Source organism: Kogia breviceps, chromosome X, assembly GCF_026419965.1.
Source record: "Kogia breviceps isolate mKogBre1 chromosome X, mKogBre1 haplotype 1, whole genome shotgun sequence".
NCBI lineage: Eukaryota > Metazoa > Chordata > Mammalia > Artiodactyla > Physeteridae > Kogia > Kogia breviceps.
Genome location: NC_081330.1, coordinates 129,734,068 through 129,759,063, shown reverse-complemented (window position 1 = coordinate 129,759,063; position 24,996 = coordinate 129,734,068). Strand labels below are relative to the sequence as shown.

The following is a 24,996-nucleotide window of genomic DNA, read 5'->3' as shown; positions in this document are numbered from 1 at the left end:
TGTTTATATATATTGGAAATTAAGCCCTCATCGGTTGCCCCCGACTTCTAAACAAGCCTTGTCATCTTCCCATGCACCAAATCTTCCTCTTAATCATAGACAAGTCTGGTCCTGATTGACACCATCTATATTGGGTTGAGGTGATGAGAATTCTTAAAGGTTTGTTTGTTTTTTTTTTTTCTCAGAGTAAATACTGCTTTGTAAATGATCATGCATATGTATTGATGACACGTATTTGGACTTGAGCTACCTAGTCTACCTCATTTGGGCACCAATCAATCATACTCATTATTTAATCTTGGCCATGATGACAATGTTACTATTAATATATTGTGGCCTTCTGGATATCCTCTTCCATGTCAGAAAGCCAAGAACTTCTTGTACATCCACACGTCTGGGACTCTGGCTGAAGAGCAGACAGGGTCAAAGTCACCCCACAGAAGGATCTTCAACACCATGTTGTTATATGTGGGAAAATCAAAAGCAAAGATTCCAGGTACCCACGGTACCTGCATAAAGTGGATAGTATGCATCTGCTAAGAATCATGTTTTCAGTGCATTTAAGTTCATGGGTAAAGGTTCAAAAATAGAATAGTAATAGAAAACTACAGGCTATAATGCGATCTCTGTAGAATTCATTACATATTGGAAGATATGTATGTGTATATCTAGAAGACCTATGTCTTTGAGAGCCCTGTAACATCTGACAGAGACAGACACAGAGAGAGATGGAACAGGGAGGAAGATGGGGAGGAGGAGGGAAGGAAAAACATTCAGAATCTTGAGAGAGATTAATAAGTATCTCTGGTGAAGACATCACGGGTTACTTTTACTTTCTTCTTTGCCTTTCGGGATTTCTAAAATTCAGTTTAATATGATCTGACCTGTGATTTTGTAAAATCAACCATGTGTGACAATGCCGAAACTGTAAAGTTTCTGAAAGGCATGACAGAGGAATCAAAACCTGCTGAGGAAGAAGAAGCGCCGCCCCAAGTGTGAGAGAGTCAGTGGTTTCCGATTGATGTGACGCCGGGAATCCGACGTGCCATCCTGCCCTTTGCTCTCAGTAACGGAGGGCAGGACGCCGCCCGCTCATCTAAGAGTCAAGATTAGGAACTACGGCTTCCTGTGAACACGTCCCAGGGCCCAGCCTGGCCCCTGTCTCCCCAGCCAGCTCCCGCGATTTAGCCAGGAGGCACAGAGGAGTCACAACAGAACTTGGCCCTGGAATGATCCCAGCCACCGTCAGTGTAGACAGGACATTTGGTAGGTTCAGAAGCCAGTGAACACTGCTGTAAGCCTGACTGTCCTGCACACGGTTGACGTGGTGTCCTGCTATGTCTCCCCCAGAAGTGCCTCCTGCCCTGCTCATCAGGGAGAGCAGCGACGTGTGCTTTGGACGTGCATCAGAAAAATACCAGTCATTAGATCTGTGGCTTGAATGCACACCCAAAGAACTCGGCTCTTACACACCTAGTGCTAATCTGTGCACTTTTCCTATTCCAAGGTGTTGTTTTAGGAGGGAACTTAGATGATCTTGACTAAACTTCAGCAGATGCATAATCACCAGGCAGGTCTCGTTTCAGCCTCTCTGTGATGTCTGACGTCAGGCTGAGTTGCCATCTGGCATTCATTTGAGATGGTCACCTGGGAAACCTAACTTAACGACATGGCGGGGATCAGGTAATGGGGTATCATTTGTCAGGTCGGCACTCTGGATTTGAAGCAACGAAAGATGAACTTGGAAGGTGTAGAGATGACGGTAGTGACATTGGAAGAAAGACCTTGCCCTTGACTTCTTTCTGTCAGCTCAAGAAAATAAAGACACATATTGCACAACTTAGATCTCTCATTGGACCAACTATCAGGAAAATTAAACTCCTCATGCTACGTGAAAAAGATTTTTTTACAGAAGTTTTTTCAAATAGCAGGGATTCCTTTCTTTGATACACACACATACACAGACACATAAACAGGTATGCAAAATAGAGATGTGTATATATCTTATTATAATTTTGACTGCTCTTAAGTTAAACCTGGAGAATGTTTTAAAGCGTTTTAAATTCTTTAGCTGTTATTCTTCAGTTTTATTCTTCTTTTTCATCAAACCATTTCTGTTGTAAACACGTGTGATAGCACACACTTACACAATTTTTTTTCTCATGTTCTTTGCCACCTCCTCTTCCTGAGTTCTCATGGTGGACTAGCCCAGGGCTCCAGCTTTGGCCCCCACTTTCCCTCTGGCGGTGCTGTCTCCAGAGGCATTGTTACACAGCATTCACATCATGATGATTCCCAAATTCTTCTCTCTGACCTCGTCCCTAAAATCCTGAATCCAACTACCTAATTGATCTCTACCCTTGGACACCTACAGGGCAACTCAACAGGAACGTATCCAAAATACAGCTACTGCTTCCATAACCCACAAATACTCAAACTCTCTTTTCCCCAGTGTCTCCATGTCCCACCAGCGTGGGAACCCAGATTCACACATGTGATTCCTTCCTTTCTCTCTTCCCACATCCATTCATAGACTCCATTAATAAGCCTTGTCCACTCTACTTTTAAATTGTATTCCAGATCTGTCCAGTTTTCTTCATTCCGACTAGTGACAGCTTTCTCCAGGCCGCCATCATTTCATCTTTGTTGTTACAAGAGCTTCCTGTGGGTCTCCCAGTCACCAGTCCTACACAATCCAGTATCAGTTTGCCAAAAATTCCACAGTTTGCGTGATAACTTATCACTCTTGCTCCAAACCCTGCAGGACCTCAATCACGCTTCGATGGAAGTGAAACTCCTAGACTAGCGTAAAAGGCCTTCCAGGACCTGCCTTTCGTCACCTCTTCAAGCTCACGCCTCCAGCTCGAGGTTTCACCTCCACAGGTTCCCCAAACGTGCTATGCTAATTCCTGCCTGTGGACCCCGTCCCCTGAGGACTCTCTCTGCCTGGGACCGTCTTCCCCAGTGTGTCCACATGCCTGAGTCCTTAACTTTCAGGTTTCAGTTTATATATCCACTCTAAAAGAGCCAGCCCTGACCGTACAATATGAAGGAAATCTACCAGTCAGTCTCCAGAACGTTTTCCTGATTTATTTTCTTCATAGCACTTACCACTTTCTATTTATCTGACGTTGAACAAAGGATCTTTTTACACCTCATTTTCTTGGTCTTTAAAAAAGGCACAATGATATCTCATCAAGCTGCTCTCAGGATTAAAGGAGTTCATAGACAGCAGTTAATTAGAGCAGTATTCACGTTGGCAATCAATACATTTATTTGTATACACAAAATTCAATCAATATTATCTGGCTAGTATTAAGTATCATATTATCAAGGATATGAACTGACTTCTTTTTATTGGAGCACTGTTGATTTGCAATGTTATAGAAGTTTCAGATGTACAGTGATTCAGTATTTTTATAGATCATACTCCCTTTAAAGTTATTATAAAATATTGTTTATATTCCCTGTGTTGTATATGACATCTTTGTATTTTTTTCCTACCTAGTAGTTTGAACTAACTTGTTTTAAATCACCAGTAATAATTAGGCAATAATTCTGCAATGAAGTGCCCAACCAAGGCCTTAACTTTATTCTCAAAAGTCTGTAGCTTAAAAATACTATAGAATGGCCCTCTAACCATTTTGGTGAACTCACATAAAAACGCATTGCATATTTACCCAGGAGTGGGGGGGCTGGGTCACAGAATAAGCACGTCTTCAGTTGTACATAGCTCACAACAGTTTTCCAAAGTTTATTTTCCCAATTACATGTTTACATTGTATTTTAGGTTCAGTCAAATGGTTTTCACATTAGCAATGTTGAGAAATAAGTCCTCCAGAATATAATCCATATGACAAAATATATTCCTGTTAGCTCAAAAGCTTATTAGAATTAAGAAGAAAGGTATCAGCATAAAAATGATAAAGAAATTACAAATTACATATCACTCTGCATTTGTATTGCATGAATCGTTTAGAATATCTCATTATTTTAATTGCAACCAATTACTCCAGTCGGAATAGACCCAGTAAGTATTATTATATATTTTAGGAATAAATTAAATATATCATCTAATAGCTCATCCTAACATCCTGCTCTTGGATTCATTAAATGATCAAAGCTTCCATTAATGCTCATAGGAATTTCACACCCACATAAATACGTCATTAGGTTGAAGGTGAACATCTTTAAGGTAGATTTACCAGAAGGTTAGAACGTTAGGATGATAGCTCATGTGCATTTCTATTTTTATCACGTGCAGTTATGATATTATTGCCACACTCATACTGATTGTACCATCTGGAAGGTTTAAAGAGAACTAAACATGAAAATGATATTCTGTAATTGTTTTATTGGGTTTTTATTGTATGTGAATCCAGTATTGCCTTCATCTGACTCCCTAGGTAAATAAATAATTTTCCAATTTCTTAAAGTAGACAAATACATTTATTCAATAAGAGAAATAAATATTTTGAAAACAATTTTGAATAGTAATATCCTGTGTTTGAGACAGGATTTCAAAGATTGTGGTATGAAATAATCATTGAATCTAGTAATGTGCCTTCCTCCTTCACCTTTCCTCCAAAATTAAAATCCTTAGAGGTAACCTTCTATGATGTGGAGCTAGTATGATAAATGTATTACTTTGTTCTATTTTGGTACTTCTTCCCAGCCCACCAGCACAACCTACTTCATGTGAGTTGTATGCAGTGTGTTGGTTGGTTAACTCAGTCTCCCAGTTAATGTGTAGGTTTGCTAATTATTTTTAGTTTGACATTTCGCTTTTGCTGTTGAACCAGATTCTAACTACATCAACAGCCCACTTTTAGCTAAATTCATTCTCTTCCTCTGTTTTCCAGCTGCCTTTTTAAAATCAGTTTCCTCTTTTGTTTGTACTGTTTCTTGTGCATCTTTAAATCGGTGTACATTAATTTATAAAGATTAAGAAACAAGTCTTACAAAAGTAAAAATACATTTTTCACAGGCTTAATATTGGGAGAACTAACCAGTTTAGCTTCATTGTCTGGAATTTGTGCCTTTCTTTTCCATGGTGGATTTAGAAGTGGATAGAAACTAAATCCATTTGGAACATAAGCCCGGTGTTGGTCTAAACTTCTTCACAGGTGGTTTGTATCCTAATCCATGAAAATCCCAACCCCCTTGTCTTAGTTCATTTGGGCTGTTATGAAAGAATACCATTTCCTGGGTGGCTTATGAGCAACAGATATTTATTTCTCAGATATCTGGAAGCCTGGAGGTCCAAGATTACAGTGTCAGCAGATCCAGTGTCTGGTGAGAACCCACTTCCCAGTTCATAATCTTCTCACTCACTGTGTCTTCTCTCTGGGGTCTCTTTTTTTTAAGGGCACTGATCCCATTCTTGAGGGCTCCACCCTCATGATCTCATCACCTCCCAAAGGTCCCACCTCCTAATCCCAACACATGGCGGGTTAGGATGTCAACATCTGGAGCTGGCAGGGGGTGGGGACACAAACATTCAGTGTACAGAACACATTTTAATAACACAAAGCATTATTATGAAGGAATCAGAATGCCATGGCAATATTCATTTCCCTGTAATGTTGTCATTTCTTAGAGGAATACCAACGATGGTATTTTATACAATTTCGGTATACAATAGCTATTTCTAAAATAGATGTGCATTCTGGTGCCTAGTTCTTGCATGATAAGCAAGTCCCATTTTTATATAAGCAAAACTCAAGCACCCTAATACTGTGTGACTCATATTTGTATCTCGGCTTTGGTGGGAGGGAGCTGCAGTGGTAAGAAGAAGAGCTTGGCGCCAGGCAGATGTGGGTTCAGGAGCAAGCTCTGACATGGGGCTCTAAGTCCATCCCTTTACCTCTCTGGGCTACCATTCCATCCTCTGTGGGACAGAGACAATAAGACTTCAAAAAATATCGGTAAAGCACTTAGCAGAGTGGAAGGCAAGTTGCCCTTCAGAATAGCTGTAGCGATTGACAGCCTTCCAGGGCCACGTGGGGATTCCACTGAATCCTCTCCCTTGTGGCCCATAACCAGGCAACTGCTAAGTTCCTGCTCTTGGATCTAGAGTAGAGTGAGGAAGGGCGGCATGGCTGAAGCTTCGACTGCGCAGGTGGGTGGGTGATGGGAGATGATGCTGACAGCCCAGCATCAATGGGGTCCAGTCCATGGAGAGCCTCAGGTCGTATTCAGTTAAAGCCAGTCTTTACCCTACAGGGCGAGACCTTTGAGCATGTTCTTGCCTCTGTCTGGACATCTTTTGTCCCATCTTCACTCACTCCTCCCTACTCTCTCTGCATCTTTACATGTCTAATGCCAGCTCCTATTTCAAGTCTTAATTCAACATCAGCTTCCCCAAGATGGAGCCTCTTTCATTTTTCCGTGATGCACTTCATCTAGACCTTTTCAAATTCCTCCTTCATCACAGATGTGATGCTCTTCAGAAAACTTGGCCTGTACCTGTAATTGACTTTGGGGCCTCTGGGTGAATATGCACATGGACTTAGATTCAGACATTCATCACACAATCCTGCAATAGCTTTTTAAAAATGTGTCTGTTTCTCCCATGCACTTGGCATCCCAGACAGGACTGGCTTCACCACACTACCATCTTTTCCCCACTCCTCAACCACCCTCTCTGGTTAACTGCCCCCTTCCCCTTCTGAGACCTCTGTCCCACCAGCCTTGGGCCTTCCTTTGACAAACTCACTCTCCTGCTTGAGGACTTGAGTATTGTTCCTCATGGGAACAAGCCCCAACAAATACTGATTGAATGACACAAGAATGTGAAAAGTATATGGAACACAGGGCTGTTCTTGACATGCCTCGAATGAGCTGTGTGTACAACTTAGTTTATTGTTGTTTCAGCTACTATTTACAACTTAGTTCGTCATTAATTATGCTACTGCTGCTTAGAATTTGCTTCCTTTTGCTTCCATTTCCTTTTTAGTGACTTTTCTAGTTTTCCCTAAAGACATATTTAATCATAGATATTGTAGCACTTAATTAATTTCTATTGACTGTGGTCTCAAAATACCTAACACGTAAATGCAAGGTCTACTGTTTCCGTCAGTGACTTCCTTGGCAAATATTGAGTTATTTACCCACACAGCGGGAAATATAAACACCCTCATTAATCTCTACTCTCCCTGACCCAGGGCCCCCCTCCTCCCAGACCTCAATGTAAAACTTATTGAGTATCCAGTCTCATATATTATTTACGGTGTACCATTGATTTATACAACTTTTCCTAGGTCAGAAGTCCGGTGATTCATTGGCCCCATATCCAGTTTGACTGCAGGAAGAGGAACCGTTTGTGAGAATACTATTTCCCAATGCATGAAACCGTTGTAGTGGGTTTCTTCTGGTTTAGCCAAACAAGAATGCTCTGTGGGAATAATAACCTGAAACATGTGTGGACTGTTTGGCAAATAAATTCTCTAGGTAACAACTGAAAAGAAATTGCAACAATTATTAAAGTGAAAAGCCTTACCCAGAATCAAATGATTTCATCGCTAATGCTTACATGAAGAAATTTGAAGGCCATATAGACATTTCTAGACCTTCCGGCAGTAGAGATGAACAAGTAGGATATGTACAGAACTACCTGCCACTTTTTGTATTAGACAAGTGCCCATTCCCTACTAAGAAGTCCACAGGAAAGTTCTACTATTGCTTTCTTGTGCTTGTCTTAAAATACGGATATTAGCTCATTTAACTTCCTGAAGTTATCTGAACACAAATCTTGGCTCATTCTGTGTTTTTTAAAAAAATATGTATTTATTTATTTGACCGTGCCGGGTCTTAGTTGCGGCACGCAGGATCTTTAGTTGTGGCTCGCGGGATCCAGTTCCCTGACCAGGGATCGAACGCAGGCCCCCTGGCATTGGGAGCATGGAGTCTTCACCACTGGACCACCAGGGAAGTCCCTCCTTCTGTACTTTTTAATGTTTGCAAATTAAAAAACTAAAAATTTAAATAGTGCAGGGGAAAAAAATGCCATAATCTTAACACACATGGAAAAGAAAGGGTTAGTGGCAGTCTGGGAATCCATTGTCTTTTTTTAACTGGGGACACTGAGAAAAAGAATGAAAGGTGACCAGGGCAGTACTCCCTGGGAGCTCGTCAATGTCAGACCTCTTGGCAAACACTGAAACGGTAGTTCCTTATGGTAGAGTCTATTTCCATCCACTTTTAGCAGAATGCAACTGGTCTACCTGGTATTGTTTATGAGTTTAGGGACATGACTCCCCAGATGATGTTACATAAGTGATGGAAATATCTGAGTATTGAAAAAGGTGGTTCCTGAAAGTAGTTGCTCCCTTCTGTGTAGAGGATATGCTTCCACAATTTCACAAGCATCGCTTAGAGACCTTGTATGTTAAACCTGGATCAGAGTGTCAAATGAAACAAAAAAGGAATTCTACAAGTGTTAATGATCCGCAACTGGCTTTGCCCGTGTCAAATTATTAGTGAAGTTTGATACTAGGTAAGATTTCAGAGTGAATCTCATTTGATAATCCAGTGCATCTTATCTTCATGCTGATTTTATTTTAGTAGATATTCCTCACCTTTGTCCATAAACACAAATATGTCATTTTAATATTTTGTACCATAATGTTCACTTAGCTCTGTCATATTCTCTTTTTAAAGAAGAAAGACTCAACATTAAAGCGCAAAGCATCCAACTTTAGAAGATAAAAGAAGAAATAGTAGAGAGAGGTTTCCTTAGAGTAAATTTCCCTTTCCTGTGAGTTCCCTTTTTATCTCCTTTTTGTTTGTTTTTGGTCTATTCACGTTGTTAAAACTTAGGCTCTTTGGTCATCCTGAGCTATCCAGTCCATCTGTACAGTGACACACTGAACTGTCACCTGACAGCTTTTGTTTTCTCATGGTGGACTTTAAAATAGAATCGTTTTCATCATAGTCAAAGCAGGACAGTTTTATTAAATATATGCATAACTTTAGTACACGTTTACACTAAACATTTTTATAAAATAAAGAGATTGAGACATTCCCGCTTTCCAGAAACACCCTCAATTTCCAATTCCTGAATGGCTTTTCCACCACAAGCACCCAAACCATCCTCAATTTATGAAATGACTCACAGGAGGGTATAGTCACCTTGGGGTATCATGTAATGGTGTTTTTATCTTACTGACTCTTTCTGTGAAGTACGAACCAATCTCAGTTTTTTTTTTTTTTTTCCCCATACTGCCAAAGGAGTACGTGCATTGTCCTATGTAAATGAAATGGTTTAATTTGCATAACCTTTTAAAATTTTGTCACTTCTAAATTTTGGTGCCATTCAGCAAAGCTGTGTCCCCTTGTTCTAAAGTTCTCTACCGGGGAACAGAGTCTGTGAAAATCTGGCCTCACTTTTTCTCTTTTTTTTTAAATTGAAGTCTAGTTGATTTACAATGTGTGCCAGTCTCTGCTGTACAGCAGTGACTCAGTTATACACAGAGACATTCTTTTTTAAAAAATTCGTTCCCATTATGGTTTATCCCAGGAGATTGGATACAGTTCCCTGTGCTCTACATTTGGACCTTGTTGTTTATCCATTCTAAATGTAACAGTCTGTCTGCATCTACCAACCCCAAACTCCCAGTCCATCCCAGTCCATCCCTCTCTCTACTCCTCTCCCCCTTGGCAACCACCAATCTGTTCTCTATGTCTGTGAGTTTGTTTCTGTTTTGTAGATAAGGTCATTTGTGTCATATTTTAGATTCCACATATAAGTGATATCATATGATATTTGTCTTTCTCTTTCTGACTTACTTCACTTAGTATGATCATCTCTAGGTCCATCCATGTTGCTGCAAATGGCATTATGTCATTCTTTTTTATGGTTGAGTAGCGTTCCATCGTGTATATGTACCATAGTGGCTGCACCAACTTACATTCCCACCAACAGTGTAGGAGGGTTCCCTTTCCTCCACACCCTCTCCATCATTTGTTATTTGTAGGACTTTTTGATGATGGCCCTTGTAGACTGGTGTGAGGTGAGACTTCATTGTAGTTTTGATTTGCATTTCTCTAATAATCAGTTGAGTATCTTTTCCTGTGCTTTTTGGCAATCTGTATGTCTTCTTTGGAGAAATGTCTATTAAGGTCTTCTGCACGTTTTTTGATTGGGTTGTTTGATTTTGTTTTTGTTGAGTTGCATGTGCTGTTTGTATATTTTGGAGATTACGCTCTTATTGGTTGCATCATTTGCAAATATTTTCTCCCATTCCATAGGTTGTCTTTTCGGGTTGTTTGTTTGTTTTATGGTTTTCTTTGCTGTGCAAAACCATGTAAGTTTGATTAGGTCCCATGTGTTTGTTTTTATTTCTATTGGCCTCACTTTTTTTCAGATTACCTTTGTTGCATCCTCTCCCTTATCTCCACCTTGGCCATGTTGAAACTGTCCCTCAGCTTTGTCACACCGTGCACCTTCATGAAGTTCCTTGACTCACCCCAAGAGAATGAAAAATTTACAATGCATTTGGTAAGTTTTTAATCCTTCAAGACCAGTCAATCCCTTCCTGCCTTCTCTGCCCACCGTACTATGTAGTTCCATTCTCTCTCCCTTCCCCTGAGGAATTAATACTTAACCATTTACATGTTTTCCTTTCTGAACTGAGAACCTCAAAGGTAGAGAAGGAGCCTTCATCATCTTTCTGTTCCCAAGGTCAGCGCAGCACAGTACCAGACTCTTAGCAGAAGTGCAGCCAAAGAATAAAGAGTGAGTGAATATATGGCAAGGAGGTTAGTGGACAAATGACCAGCCTCTGTATAGTGTAAGGAGAGAGGGGTTGTGATTCTTCTTTTACATGTAATATCTGCCCGGGCACTACTGTCTGCAGTGTTTGGAAACAAAACATTAAAAAAAAAACCCCAAAACTCCACAGTGACACAAACCATTGTTCAGAGACTTTTTACAAAGAGAGAAATGCATTAGCTTCTTTATCAAGTCTCAAAACATGCCATTTTATGCTAAAATATGATGCCATTTTAATGAGATAGTTGTCATACTTGAGGTAATTGTGTCTATCCACAGAATAAAATTGTTTCTATAATGGAAATCAAACAAAATACCACAAGATGTACGTGTTCACTCAGCCTGAACTTCCTGAAATACTTTTCTTGAGATATCATTGGTGTTTTACACTGTCTCTGTCCTCGCCATATAATTATGCATTATACAGATGGAATATCAGTTACAGAAATCGTTTCTGAATGTTCCAGGGAAATTATGTGCAAAGTTCTTTGAGTTGATTGTGAGCTGCTGTTAAACTTGTCTGGTTTTTTAATGGGTGGAAGGGCATGTTGAGTGGTGATAAAACTGTGCATGTTTATGTGAAGTTCTGTGCTTGTCCCGCCTTAGCAGTGGAAACTGAATTGTCCTGCCCCTGCCCATCCTGTCTTTCACGCACATCACTGTAAATGCACTGACCAGGGGGGCTGAGTCTCCAGTTATTTTTACATACTCAGCACCCAGTACACTGATTGTGTGTTGCATAGTATGTGCTCATTAATTTTTAAAAATGAATTAATGTAGTGAAGAGAAATGCAGGCTCTATAGATGAAGAAAACTCAAATATACCAACATGTTGATAGTGACAAATTAAAAACAAAATAATTTCTTTTTTTTTTCTTTTCACATTTCAGTATATCTTCACATTTCTAAAGGTTGAAAAAACCCTCTCAGGACCCTCTGCTCAAATCGTAGCCCAGTTGTGTTCTGGATATCACCTGGGAGCCTGTTAGAAAGGCAAATCCTTGGTTCTGTCTCCAGAGCTGCTGAATCTGCATTTCCAGTTTAACAAGATCCCCATGTGTTTCCTATGCACATTTAAGTTTGAGAAGCACTAGTCCAACACATTTCGTCTTAGTATATAACAAAATGTGTCTCCATTAAGAAAAGATGTACTTGATACTGCTAACACCACTTTCCGTTTTCTTACTGTAAATTCAAAATACTGAGAAATACTTGGTGGGAAGTGTCACTGCCTATTTTACTGGACCATGGAGAAGGTCACATTTCAGACAACCTAGAAGGTGGTGAAGAAGCAGCCATGTGGCTTTCTGGGGAAGAGCATTCTGAGAAGCAGGCATCGTCCATGCCTTGGAGGGTGACTGGGTCAGCTCAGGGCTTATGTGGCCCCTTGCCGTCGGTGGAATGAGCAAGATACGCGTGATGAGAAGTCAACGGAAGGGGCTCACGTAGGGCCTTGCGGCACTCTGTAAGGACGCTGACGTTCACTGGCAGGAACGTGGTGAACCGTTGGAAGTTTGGGCCAGAGGCTGGCATCATCTGTTCTGTGGGTCTCCGCCTGCTGTGTTGGTGGTGATCTGTAGGAGGGAAAGTTTGGAAGGAGGAATCCAATTAGACTGTGACTGCTGTCCCCCGGCAGGGCAATGATGATGCTCTAGAGAGGGTGGTGAAGGAAGCAGATGCTTTGTGTCCTTGGAAGATGGATGTTATAGGCCTTCAGAAAACAATGCATGGGTGGCTATGAAGAAAAGGAAGAGCTCACAGATAGCTCCTGAGTCTTGGTCTGAGTAGAGCTGACATAAACAAAGGTGGAGAAGAGTGCAAGGGAAGCAAAGACCTTTTCTTTTTCCTTTTTCCGTGTATGTGTGTGTTGGGGGGGATTATGGCATGGGTGAAATGATGAGGACATTAGCTTTTTTTAAAAAAATTAACTTATTTATTTTTGGCTGAGTTGGGTCTTCACTGCTGCGTACTGGCTTTTCTCTAGGTGCGGCAAGCGGGGGCTACTCTTCGTTGCCGTGTGCAGGCTTCTCATTGCGGTGGCTTCTCTTGTTGCGGAGCACGGGCTCTAGGCGCACGGGCTTCAGGAGTTGTGGCACGCGGGCTCGGTAGTTGTGGTTCTCGGGCTTAGTTGCTCCGCGGCATGTGGGATCTCCCCGGACCAGGGCTCGAACCCGTGTCCCCTGCATCGGCAGGCGGATTCTTAACCACTGCGCCACCAGGGAAGCCCCGACATTAGCTTTTGGCATGTTGAGATTAGCATGAGTAGTTTCTTCTTCCTCATGGCGGAATAAGCCATTTGTGACCGTGTGGATGAAACTTGAGGGCACTCTGCTAAGTGAAAGAATTCAGACAGAGAAAGAAATGCTGTTATGTGGAATCTTAAAAGGCAGAACTCACAGAAACAGAGAATAGAATGGTGGTTGCTAGGGCTTTGGGGCATTGGGGAGATGGAGACATGACGGTCACAGGGTACAGACTTCCTAGTTACTAAGATGAGTAGAAGTTCTGAGGTCTAACGTACAGTATGGTGACTGTAGTTACCAATTCTGTATTATGTACTTGGAGGCTGTTAAGAGGGCACATCTTAGGTGTTCTCACCGTAAAAAGGAAATGGTAACTATGTGAGGTGATGGAGGAATTAACTGACCCTATTGTGGGGTCATCATTTCACTATATGTATGTGTATCAAATCATCACCATGTACAACTTAAACTTACAGTATGTTATATGTCAATTATGTCTCGATAAATCTGGAAAAAAAGATGGAGATGAGTACTAGGCATCCATGTAAAACTACTAACAGAGAGTTGAATGCATGAATCTAGCATTCAGGGGAGAGATACAACCTGAAGATAGAAGTATTATCAGCAGAGAGGTAAGGTTTCAAGCCATCAGGCTAGCTGAGATCCTGGAGGGAGTATCTGTAGATAGGAAATAATAAATATTCATAGACTAAGACTGGACCACAGCAACGTTTCAAGGTTGTGAAGGTAAGGAAAAGAGACGAAGGAGCCCGGGGAGAAACACCCAGTGAGGGAGGGAGGAAAAGAGCAGAGAGCAAGCGGCCAAGGTATGCACTTGAGGAAAGCTTTCCAAGGTAGGGAAAGTGATACTTCTATCAAATGATGCTGGTAGGTGCAGTCCATGGAGACTGAGTTTGGCATTGCCTACAGCAGCATGGAGGTCACTGGTGACCTCAACAACTCCAGTGTCACTGGAGAGGTGTGAAGAAATCCTGGTTTAAGAGAAACGTGGAAAAGAGAGTTAATTGGAAGGTGACAAAATAAATCATTTTTTCCCCGAGGTGCCTTAATGTCAAGGAGAGAGCTTTGGGGCAGTTACGGAAAGAGAAGGTGGGCATAGCAAGAGATTTATGTTTTCCCTTTTAGGGGGGTGGAGGGTTATCCTAGGAGAGCCATAGCCTACTTCTGAACGGAGGGCTGTGGTTTAGCACGCATACGGGTAACCATAGAAAGAGAGGGAGAATTGTGGGGGTGACACAGAAGTCCATTCTGGTGTGTTTTCAGTCAAGGGAGCGTTGGGTGCTCTGAGGTCCTGAGAGGGAACGGTGGATGCTGTGGGCTTGAAGGCTGGCAAGGGGGAGACTGGAAGGCAGAGCTTGAGGAATATCTACTGATGGCGTGGATTTCCCCCCACCCGACGCAGGAAGGTCATGAACTGAGACCAAGGATGGGGAGAAGGGCTTGGACTAGTGGACCCTGGAGGAGCGAGGAGAAGGTGGGACCCTCTAGATCCCTGCCGTTCAGAGTGTGGTCTGCACACCAGCAGCGTCAGTATGACCCGGGGGGTATGTATTCATCACCAGCCTTTCCTGCACGGAACGAACCAGAATCTGCACTTTATCAAGATGTCTAGGTGATTTCCAAGTTCTCAGATTTGCACTCCATTTGTAGCGGTTCTACATTTTAGTTTTCTGAAAAAGATGGAAAAGGAAGTTTTCAAGAGTTGAATGTACTGCTTTGAACTATGCTTCTTTGTACTGTAGTCATCAGATTTTCCCATCAGAGTCAAGCAAACATCTGATAACATAATGGATTCCCCCTCCTGTGTGTGTGTGTGTGTGTGTATGTGTGTACATGTATGCATGGGATTGATTTTATTGTTTGAGCTGAATAAACTCAAGAACTCATCAGTAAATCTATGTGACCCCAGAGCCTTGACTATCATTTGTTTTCTTTTTTTTGTTTGTGGCTTTATTTCCTTTTTTTAAAAAAACTGTTATTGCTTTATACAGATTTCCAACTTCTTCTAAAATTCTTGATTTAATTTTGGCCATTTATATTTTGCAAGGATATTGTCCCTTCTCTAAAATTTTCCAGTTTATCTGTAGGGACTTGTACATAGTAGTGCCTTATAAATCTTTCATCTCTTCTCTGTGTCTGCCATATTCACTTCCTCATGCCTAATTCTGTTGATTTCTTTTTCTGCTTTTTTTCATGCCTTTTCATTAAATTTTACAAAGTTGTCTATTTTTTTTCCTTTTTTAAAAACATTATTTATTTATTTATTGAATTTTATTTTTGGCTGCACCGTGTGTTAGTTGTGGCACGCGGGATCTTTCATTGCGGAGCGTGGGCTCTTCCTTGCAGCGCGCGGGCATCTCTTTAGTTTTCTCTCTAGTTGTGGCGCACAGGTTTAGGGCGCATGGGCTCTCTAGTTGTGGCGCGTGGGCACCAGGGCATGTGAGTTCTGTACTTCGCAGCACGCAGGCTCTCTCACTGAGGCACGTGAGCTCAGTAGTTGTGGTGCACGGGCTTAGTTGCCCCCGCGGTATGTGAGATCTTAGTTCCCCGAACAGGGATGGAGCAAACGTCCCCTATATCGAAAGGCGGATTCTTTACCACTGGACCACCAGGGAAGTCCTGAGTTTTGTCTATTTTACTGATTGATTAAAAGAATAATTTCCTGGGCTTATTTATAATCATTCGGTTTTCTTCTTCTATTTTATGAAATTTAAAAAATTATATATAACATCTTTCGAGTAGACAAACTAGACTGTACATGTAGGAACAAGGAGGGACAAGCAGTTATTAGAGAGTACCTGTGTGACTTTTGATGGCTCTCTGCAAAGATGTTTTCCTGTGCATTTATGTGCAGACGCCATCCACCTGCATGTATTTAAATTAGCCTCATAGTATATATGTACTGTCTCAATCACCTGCTATGTTTGCTTCTTCTCAGTTCAATAGTTGAGCAAGTGATGGGGTTAGGGAGCCTGGAATTCAAATTTGCAGCCTGTCACTGTGCTTTGTAACAAGAAGCACATTTCTTTTTCTTTTCTTTTTTTTTTTTTTTTTTTTTGCGGTACGCGGGCCTCTCACTGCTGTTGTGGCCTCTCCCGTTGCGGAGCACAGGCTCCGGACGCTCAGGCTCAGCGGCCACGGCTCACGGGCCCAGCCGCTCCGCGGCACGTGGGATCCTCCCGGACCGGGGCACGAACCCGCGTCCCCTGCATCGGCAGGCGGACTCTCAACCACTGCGCCACCAGGGAAGCCGCAAGAAGCACATTTCTTATCCACTCTGAAAGGCTCCCCCCTCCCCAAATATTTTCTGTGGAAGACAGAGATAGTCACACCTACCCCACGGGGCTGATGAGGAGACCGTGGTGATGAGCAGTTTCTACCTTAGGAAATAGGCATCGGTGTCAATGGTTGTTTTACAAGCATCGCCTGTTATACCTTAGCTTGCTTCGATCCTTATTATCATAAACAAATTATTTCTAAATCCCTCAATAGGCACTTTGTGTATTTATCTGACAATCTTTGCATTTTCTAGAAGTCCAATCGGTCGATAAAAGGCCTGAAAGGGTTTTAAATTGATAACCCTTCTGAAAATTCAACAGTTGATATGATAAAGAATACTTGACATTATAATACCACAGTTTCATAGGTGAAACAAATCCTGTTGTTTCAATATGAGCTCATTTGAACGTGGGGGGTTTAAACCTCTATTCTTCAGGAATATTCAGTAAGAATATACCCATGAAAAGTGAGTCCATGTAGCTCTCTCCAACCCATATTCCTTGAAAGAATTAGGCCCTAAAGTAATGATTTTTCTTCTGTGCACCTATATTACTACTAGTTTTAAGAAAATAATCACTAAAATCATGTTTTTACTATTTTCTGGTGCACGTAAACTACCTGGTTGAGAAAAAAATAGGAGAATTTGATTCAAATTCATTTAATATATTTAAGAGGAATTTTCTTTAAAAATGATTTTGGAAAATTTGGTGAATTGAACATATTCAAAGGCGGTAAATTGCCTTAGAAGAACTAACTGGTTTTCAATAATTGGCATTAGATGAATGAAATTGTGAAAAATTGGTTATTTAATAAATAGATTTGGAGCCACACAATTTCATATACAGTAATTAATTAAATCTTATTAATTATTCATTTTCCTTGTTTACTTTTGCCTTCTAATCTGTCACGAGCAGAAAATGTTATATCTTCAACTGTCATGTTTCTGTTAATTTGCAAATTATTATTATTTTTTTTGGATTCACATTTCCCTGAACTCATTAGTTCCCACGTTTATCTATATTTAGTTCACTGTGCTTTTTCTGTTTTGTTCACTTTTCCTTTTTGTAACTAGTTAAAGAATAGTGAATATATTTTTGATTTCCTGTATGTTTGCTTATGAGTGTGAACTTGCCCCTAACTACACCTTAGACCAAATCCTATGTGCATCAATACGTAGCCGTTTCTGATCCAAGACGTCACCAGTTCCCAGTGTCCTGCTTGTCCACTGTGTTCCAGTCACATCGTGCTTCTAAAGGAGATGAGTGAATGAATGCAATTGATATTTTGCTTTCCTCTTTAACCCAACCTCCAAATCATTCATTTAAAAATATTTATTTATTGATGCATTCATTTTTTTTAATATTTTTTATTTATGTATTTGGCTGTGCCAGATCTTAGCTGCAGCACACGGGATTTTTGTTGCCTCGTGCAGGATCTTTTAGTTGCAGCAGGCGGGATCTAGTTCTCTCACTAGGGATCGAACTCAGGCCCCCTGCATTGGGAGCGTGGAGTCTTAACCACTGGACCACCAAGGAAGTCCCTTGATGAAGTCTTGAAGAAAACAAAGACTGGGGACATAGCCAATATATACGTAAGCAACTGAATTAAAACAGTGTGGTATTGGCAAAATAGACAAATGTATGAAACAGAAGAGAGAGCTGAGAAACAGACCTTCACAAATATAGTCAACTGATCTTTGAAAAAGGAGTAAAGGAGCCAACCACAATGGGGCAAAGATAGTCTTTCAGCAAAAAGATGGTGCTGGAACAACTAATTGGACATCCACATGTAAAAAAATGAATGTAGACACAGACCTTACACCCTTTAAAAAATCAGCTCACATGTGTCATAAACCTAAACGCAAATGCAAAACCAGGGGAAAATCTAAATGACTTGAAATTTGGTGATAGCATTTTAAAGACAACACCAGTCCATGAAGAAATAATTGATAAGCTGGACTTCATTAAAATTAAAAACTTCTGCTCTTCAAAAGACTCTGTCAAGAGAATGAGAAGATAAGCCACAAGCTGGAAGAAAATATGTGCAAAAGATATGCGGTAAAGGACAGTTGTCAAAAATATACAAAGAACTTTTAAAACTCAACAATAAGAAAACAAACAGCCTGATTTTAAAATGGGCAAAATATCTGAACATACATCTCACCAAAGAATATACACACATGGCAGATAATCATATGAGCGGAACGTCCCACATCATATGTCGTTAGGGAATTGCAAATTAAAACCATGAGACGCCGCTACACAACTCTTAAAATGGTGAAAATCCAGAACCACGATAACACCAGATGCTGGTGAGGATATACAGCAACAGGAACTGTCATTCATTGCTAGTGGGAATGAAAAGCAGTACAGACACTTTGGAAGACATCTGGATCGTTTCTTATAGAACTACTCTTACCATGTGAACCAGCAACTGTGCTCCTCAGTATTTGCCCAAAGGAGCTGAAAACTTAATGTCCATACAAAAAAACCTGCAAACGGATGCTTGCAGCAGCTTTATTCACAATTGCCAAAACTTGGAAGCAACTAAGATGTCCTTCAGTAGTTGAATGGGGGAAATAAATAAACTGTGGTCCATTCAGACAATGGAATATTATGGGAACTATCAAGCCAAGAAAAGACATGGAGGAACCGTAAATGCATATCACTAAGTGAAAGAAACCAATCTGAATAGGTTACATGATGTATGATTCCAACTCTGTGGCATTCTGAAAAAGGCAAAAACTATGGAGATATTTTTTTCAAACTATGGAGTCTATTTTAAAAAGGTATTTCAGGTAAGTGTTTTAAAGAAAATGCCTGAAGCTAATATGACAGGACGTAGGTAGAGGGGACAAATTTTGATCGGTTATACCTCTAAGGGTATTTAAATTCCTTTATTTTGGATGAAAAGAGGCTGTCTAATATCCCAGGGTCTGCTGCTGCTTTTGTGGTGACGGCAGTATTGTTATTACCATACTGTTATCAAATTGTGTGTGAGTGTGTGTTCAGGTCAAAGAATGTTTTCAGAATTATTATTATTATTATTCCTTTTTAAAAATATTAGTATAAAGTTCCGTATCACCTAACATAAAGATTCCCTTGGTGACTCAATGTGCATACACTTGCAAAACCAGGACTCACAATTTAATTTGTAACTATGAACAGACATTATTGATCACAGTATACATATTCTCTACATTTTCATTTATTTCTGTTGACTTATTCTGTCAAAGACTGGGAAATGCAAACTGTATCTTTGCATTTTAAAATACATTTTGTTAAGTACATTTCAAATATATTTGGATGCTTTGTCATTCACCTCATAAATATTCATGACTATAATACCTCCATTGACATTTTATCTTAATTGATGAGTGGTTTCAAATGTTGTCCTTGAGATATTTTAGTATCAAATGTTTGAGCAAATCAAGCTTTCATCCATCTAAGAGTCCTGGGTTTTTAAACCTTCTTTTTGTGCAGATGAATTGGGTAAAGACTTGGAACATTTCATTTTTTATGATTTCAAAAAAGATAAAACTAGACAGAATTACTTAAAATCAATCTCAGATTATTAAAAATAGAGAAAAATGAAAAAGAAAAATACTCGTGAATAACCTGAACTCACATTTTTTTAAAAAAAGAACGAATAAGTAAAAACACATTTTTTGGTTAAGATACTGATACTTTTTACTCACACTGCTTTCAAGTGTCTGATGAGATCATGGTTTCCATTTTACTATCTGATGTAATTCCACCTTAGAGATTGTCATAGCATGACACGGTTCGTTTTGTTGCATTTACGTATTATGTCACTTGGCAAATTGGTAAATGTTAGTGTTTGCACTCTGAGAGATTTAAAAATGAATGCATGCAATGTTTTGAAGTGTACGATGTGCAAAAGGCACACAGAATTCATTTAACAACCATTATATTGGAAATATAGATCAAAATTATATATACATGTGCAGGTGACAAGAGCATAGTTTAAAAACCGTCAATATCATGGTTTTTTAAAAAATTAATTAATTTATTTATTCATCTTTGGCTGTGTTGGGTCTTCGTTTCTATGCAAGGGCTTTCTCTAGTTGTGGCGAGCGGGGGCCACTCTTCATCGCGGTGCGCGGGCCTCTCACCGTCGCGGCCTCTCTTGTTGCGGAGCACAGGCTCCAGACGCGCAGGCTCAGTAGTTGTGGCTCATGGGCCTGGTTGCTAGATGCTGGCATATCATGTGGTTTTAGGAGTAAAATAACATTTTATTCCTTAAACATCACATAAACTCTATACATTTCAGTTTCAAATATGTGAAATCTAAGGAATTAGATGGTTGCTACTGTAGGCAAAAATAATGGCCTTTCCGACAAAGAAGTCCACGTCCTAATTCCCAGACCCTGTGAATATGTTCCCTTGGACAGCAGAGGGGAATTGAAGTTGCAGATGGTAGGAAGGCTGTTAAGGAGCAGACCTTAAACGGGGGGAATGGTGGATTATGCAGGTGGACCAACAGCATCCTAAAAGCCCCTCCATGTGGAAGTGGGTGGCGGAGTCAGCGTTAGAGGTGACACCCACGGTTCATGGGGTCTTGGCTGGCATTCTGAAGGCGGAAGAAGCCCCAAACCAAAACATGTGATGCACCTTGTATAAGCTGGAAAAGGCAAGAAACGTGTCCTCATATACGGCCTCCAGAAAGGACCTCAGCTTTGCTGGCCTATGAACTGTCAGCCCTGAGAAGCCCCAAGACAGACCCTCAACTCCAGAACTGTGAGAGCCTCTGTAAGTGTCTGTCGTTTCTTTTGTTTATCCATTTGCACTTAGTAGGTTCACTTGCTTACAATTTAAGTATCTGCCTAAAAGCCAGCAGACCTTCTGGATGTCAAGAGTTGATCAACTTCTGTGCTCACAGCCACAGAGTAATGGTTAAGTCAAGAAATGGCTCCTGCGGGGAGGGGTCACCCTTTGTACAAAACAGCTCTATTGAAACTTGTTTTACACCCTCCATGCTGAGTTCAAATGGTCCTTTTTTTTTTTTTTGCAGTACGCGGGCCTCTCACCGCTGTGGCCTCTCCCGTTGCGGAGCACAGGCTCCGGACGCGCAGGCTCAGCGGCCATGGCTCACGGGCCCAGCCGCTCCGCGGCACGTGGGATCCTCCCGGACCGGGGCACGAACCCGTGTCCCCGGCATCGGCAGCCGGACTCTCAACCACTGCGCCACCAGGGAAGCCATGGTCCAGTTTTAAAAAGGTAACGTGATTACAGTTCTGCAAGCTCAAGGTTTGAGAGTTTCACTGGAAACGTTCTGTGTTCCTCTCATTTTTGTCACGGCTTGCTCACATCCATGCTACAGTTAGATTGACATACAAGGGTAACAGCTTAATTATTGTGCTTTCTATGTTATGCTTTTCTTTTAGTTCGTAGTAGTAATGAAACGAAGCACTCTTCTGAAGTTAGCAGAAAGTCTCCTAGATAATGACTTCCTTTGAAGGCATCATTGAATTTTCTCATTTATCAATGATTTCATTTTATGTGGGGTTTAGTAAAGCATCCCCTTCTCTGTGCGTTTGTCTGTGTATCTCCAGTCTTCTTGTTTTAAAATGTTAGTTCCTGTCAAAACTGTTTTTATAATTTTAAAATATTATAAAGCCCCACGTTTGTTTCCTGTTAGCATGCTATCGTGGCTATATTATAAACTATCATTATTTAGATCTGAAATTTTGACAACTGACCATAACTCTATTGATTTGTTCCTTCGCACTATAGGAAAAGATATTGTTGGTTGCAATGCTGCTGAGCTTTGAAACGGTGCTCTCTGGAGCAGATACAAGTCCCGGCTTTGCCTCTGTTTTAGCATCTAGTGTTGGTTACAGTGCAGTCTGGCACAGAGACCCAGGGCTCCAGAAGGAAAGCAAACGTCAAGGAGGTTATGCAGGGACGTTTTCCTCAGTGTGTATTGCTCATATGCACCTAGATGTCACAGAAGGAGATTCACAGGTAACATGGAATCTCCTCTTGTGAAATTTAAGAATTTTTTTAGGGGGGGGAGTGTACTTTTAGTTTCTCTGACTTTGGTAAGAAACTTTGCACGTAAGAAAAAGATGAAACTTACACCGAGTGAGTGGAACTATTGTACGGGCAGATCTATCTTCCTCCTGAAGTAAAGCTTGCGCGTGGCGCCTTCTTTTTCATGTATGTAAGGATGCTTTCTCCCTGTGACAATGCCTCCTACCTTCTGTCTTTGCACATATCTTTTAAAAGCAAAGGCTTCAGAATTTTGCAAGCTCACAGAAACCTATTCCGTTACAAATGTTAAACTTAAAGGAATTTTAAACCTTTTTGGGGTTCAATTCTTCTCCCATCCTCCTTATGTCAAGGTGACTTCAAGAGTGAGGTCTGTGTAGGTAATTAATTTCTGCAGTAGAGAAAAAGTTGATGGGCATTTTGGTCCCCAGATGTCCAGATGGTGTTTTTGATTGAAAAGTGGACCAAGGCACTGATAGGTATTTTAGGGTGAAAGGAAAAGGAAGCCACGTCTGCCCTGCCTGCTGTTCCCCTTTCAAGGGGAGCCTGCATTTATCATTTTTACAGGAAAGGAAGTAAGTTTGTTGGGCTGCCGTCCTTCCCCATGTTTCTCATCCTCATAACAACTTCAAAATAAGTCCTGTAGGCATTTGACAGATGAATACGTGTTGGTTCAGGAGATTAAGTGATTTACCAGCTAAGAGAGGATTCGAATTTGGGTTTGTCTTTCTATAAAGTCTGGGCTTCTGTGTCTGTCTTCTCTCTTATTTTCTGTCAGAGAATAAATATGATTAACTGGGCAACTCGCTTCCTTGAACGGCTTGCAGGGATTCACAGACCAAACCACTGAAAGCTCACTCTTCCTCTAGGAAAACCAGAGAGGATGGAGTTAAACAGATAAAAACAGCACAGGCATTTTAGAAATCCAGATTTAAAACAGGAATAGATGCACAAGGGAAGATGATGTTTGATTATGATACATAATGGATTCCTGAAACGCTTAAATGTAATTCAAGATATAAAAAGGATAGAGGGAAACGTACAACCATTATGAACGTACAGCACTGTAATGAGTTGATTTTTTTTGAGATGTAGCACTAGCTGCAGCCTCTTGTCCGTTAAAAAAAAAAAAAAGAAAAATCATAAGAGAGAAGGCAGCTTAGGAGGACAAAGACAGTGTAAATGTGGATCTGGGTGCAGGCGGTGTTGGTGGGGAAAGGGAAGGAGGGGAGGGAAGTAAATATAGTTGCGGGAGCCTTAAAGGAGACCCCCTGAATGACAGAAACAGTCTCTGGGGTGCTAGGTAAATTTCACGACGTCACTGGCAAAATCTAATACAAATGAATACAAGTCGGTGGCAGTCTATATCCTGCAGATTTAGTATATTTAATTCTATTTTGCAGGGAGTCACGAGTCCAGAATGTATGTTGGGCAGTATCTTCAAGAAAGCAACGTTTCTGTTGATGCACCTGCTCTGATAATTTGCTCATCTGACTACACAAATGCACCTGCAACTGATAGGAGGGTCCAGTTATGCCGGATTAAAGATTCCTACGTAGTAGAGAGCCTGGAACCTTCCCAGCGTTTCTCCTGCTTTCAGAAGTCACAAATTCAGATTGACAAGAGCATTTCTAAAAACTGGAGTCTTGGCATTTGTCTCGCTTCAGGTAAATGATGGTGGTGGTGAGATTTTGAAAGTCACATCTCTTGCTCCAGAACGCACTTCATGAAAGGACACTGGACTATTATATATACAGTAAGGGAAAAAAAAAAAATCTTAAAGGTAGACTCCTTTTCTTTTGAGAAAAAAAAATTGCAATTTTTAATCTTAAAAACACTACTGGAATTCCGAAGCAGTGACAAGGTCTTTTATGTGTCTGTCTGTGAGAGCAAATAAGCATAAAAGGAAATTATACGTGCGTTATAACTCTAGCGTGAGAGCAGGGCTTCCTAACCTCAGTGCTGCCGACATTTGTGTCTGGCTCCTTCTTTGTGGAGCGCCTCCCGTGCATTGCAGCGTGCTGAACCGCACCCCTGACCTCCACCCGCTAGATGCAGTAGCAGCCCCCCTCCAGGCGATACCCCCCAAACGACCCAGACATTGTTGACTGCCCCATCGTGGGCAACACTGCCCCAGGTGAGAGCGAACCACTGTTTTGGAGAGGTGACATTGTTTCTTTTGACGCTGCTCTGAGGGAGATTTGTTTGCCTTTTCTCATATTTCTTATCATCCCAAAGCTTCCTGCTGTCACTTCCCAGAAAATGTAAACTCCCTGAGGACAGGAAGCTTGTCCAACTTGCTTAGCAGACTCAGAGCTTATCAGCTTTAGTAAATACTTTGGGAATACATGGATAGAAACAAAATCAAAATAAATCTGCTCGTGCTTTATCTGGGTGGATAAAACATGTGATTTCATTAATAGTATGTTTAAATCTATGCGAGTTATTCAGCTTTGTATCAGATGGAATTTCATGGATTAATTTTACAAATAATAGAACCCTTTCACTTTTACCCGGTGTCCTGTCTCCTAGTTAGGTTAGAAACTCATCTAATGACCACGGTATGCAAGAGAAATAAGAAACATAACAGGTACTGTGATTACTTTGCAAGTTATAATCTGGGGAAAACTACCGAATCGAGGCATACCCTCAACGGAAAGGGAAA

The 24,996-nt window shown here is 40.9% G+C and overlaps 1 protein-coding gene and 1 long non-coding RNA gene across 9 annotated transcripts in view; one reads left to right on the top strand and one right to left on the bottom strand.

Moving 5' to 3' along the window:
- The window catches only part of PNPLA4 (patatin like phospholipase domain containing 4), a 120,029-nt gene that overhangs the window by 27,448 nt on the left and 67,585 nt on the right, over positions 1–24,996 (bottom strand). Inside the window, exons 7-8 of one of the 7 annotated variants that reach the window (XR_010838729.1) lie at positions 14,622–14,708; positions 12,685–13,102 (exon numbers count right to left, since the gene is read on the bottom strand). The exons of 2 other annotated variants lie outside the window; for them this stretch is intronic. Coding sequence is in view for 4 of the 5 variants with exons in the window: in XM_067023986.1 (XP_066880087.1) it covers positions 13,052–13,105 (54 nt within the window). In the remaining variant the exon portion in view is untranslated. Of the gene's footprint in view, positions 1–12,684; positions 13,106–14,621; positions 14,709–20,447; positions 20,536–24,006; positions 24,074–24,996 lie in introns of those variants that run through there. 4 more of the 7 variants (XM_067023986.1, XM_067023987.1, XM_067023988.1 and 1 more) reach the window with 4 other exon arrangements.
- LOC136793464 (uncharacterized) overlaps positions 1–24,996 on the top strand; it is a 336,850-nt gene that overhangs the window by 311,675 nt on the left and 179 nt on the right. The window contains exons 4-5 of one of the 2 annotated variants that reach the window (XR_010838730.1): positions 21,352–21,557; positions 23,735–24,087. This is a non-coding gene — a long non-coding RNA (uncharacterized lncRNA). Of the gene's footprint in view, positions 1–21,351; positions 21,558–23,734; positions 24,927–24,996 lie in introns of those variants that run through there. The other variant, XR_010838731.1, reaches the window with a different exon arrangement.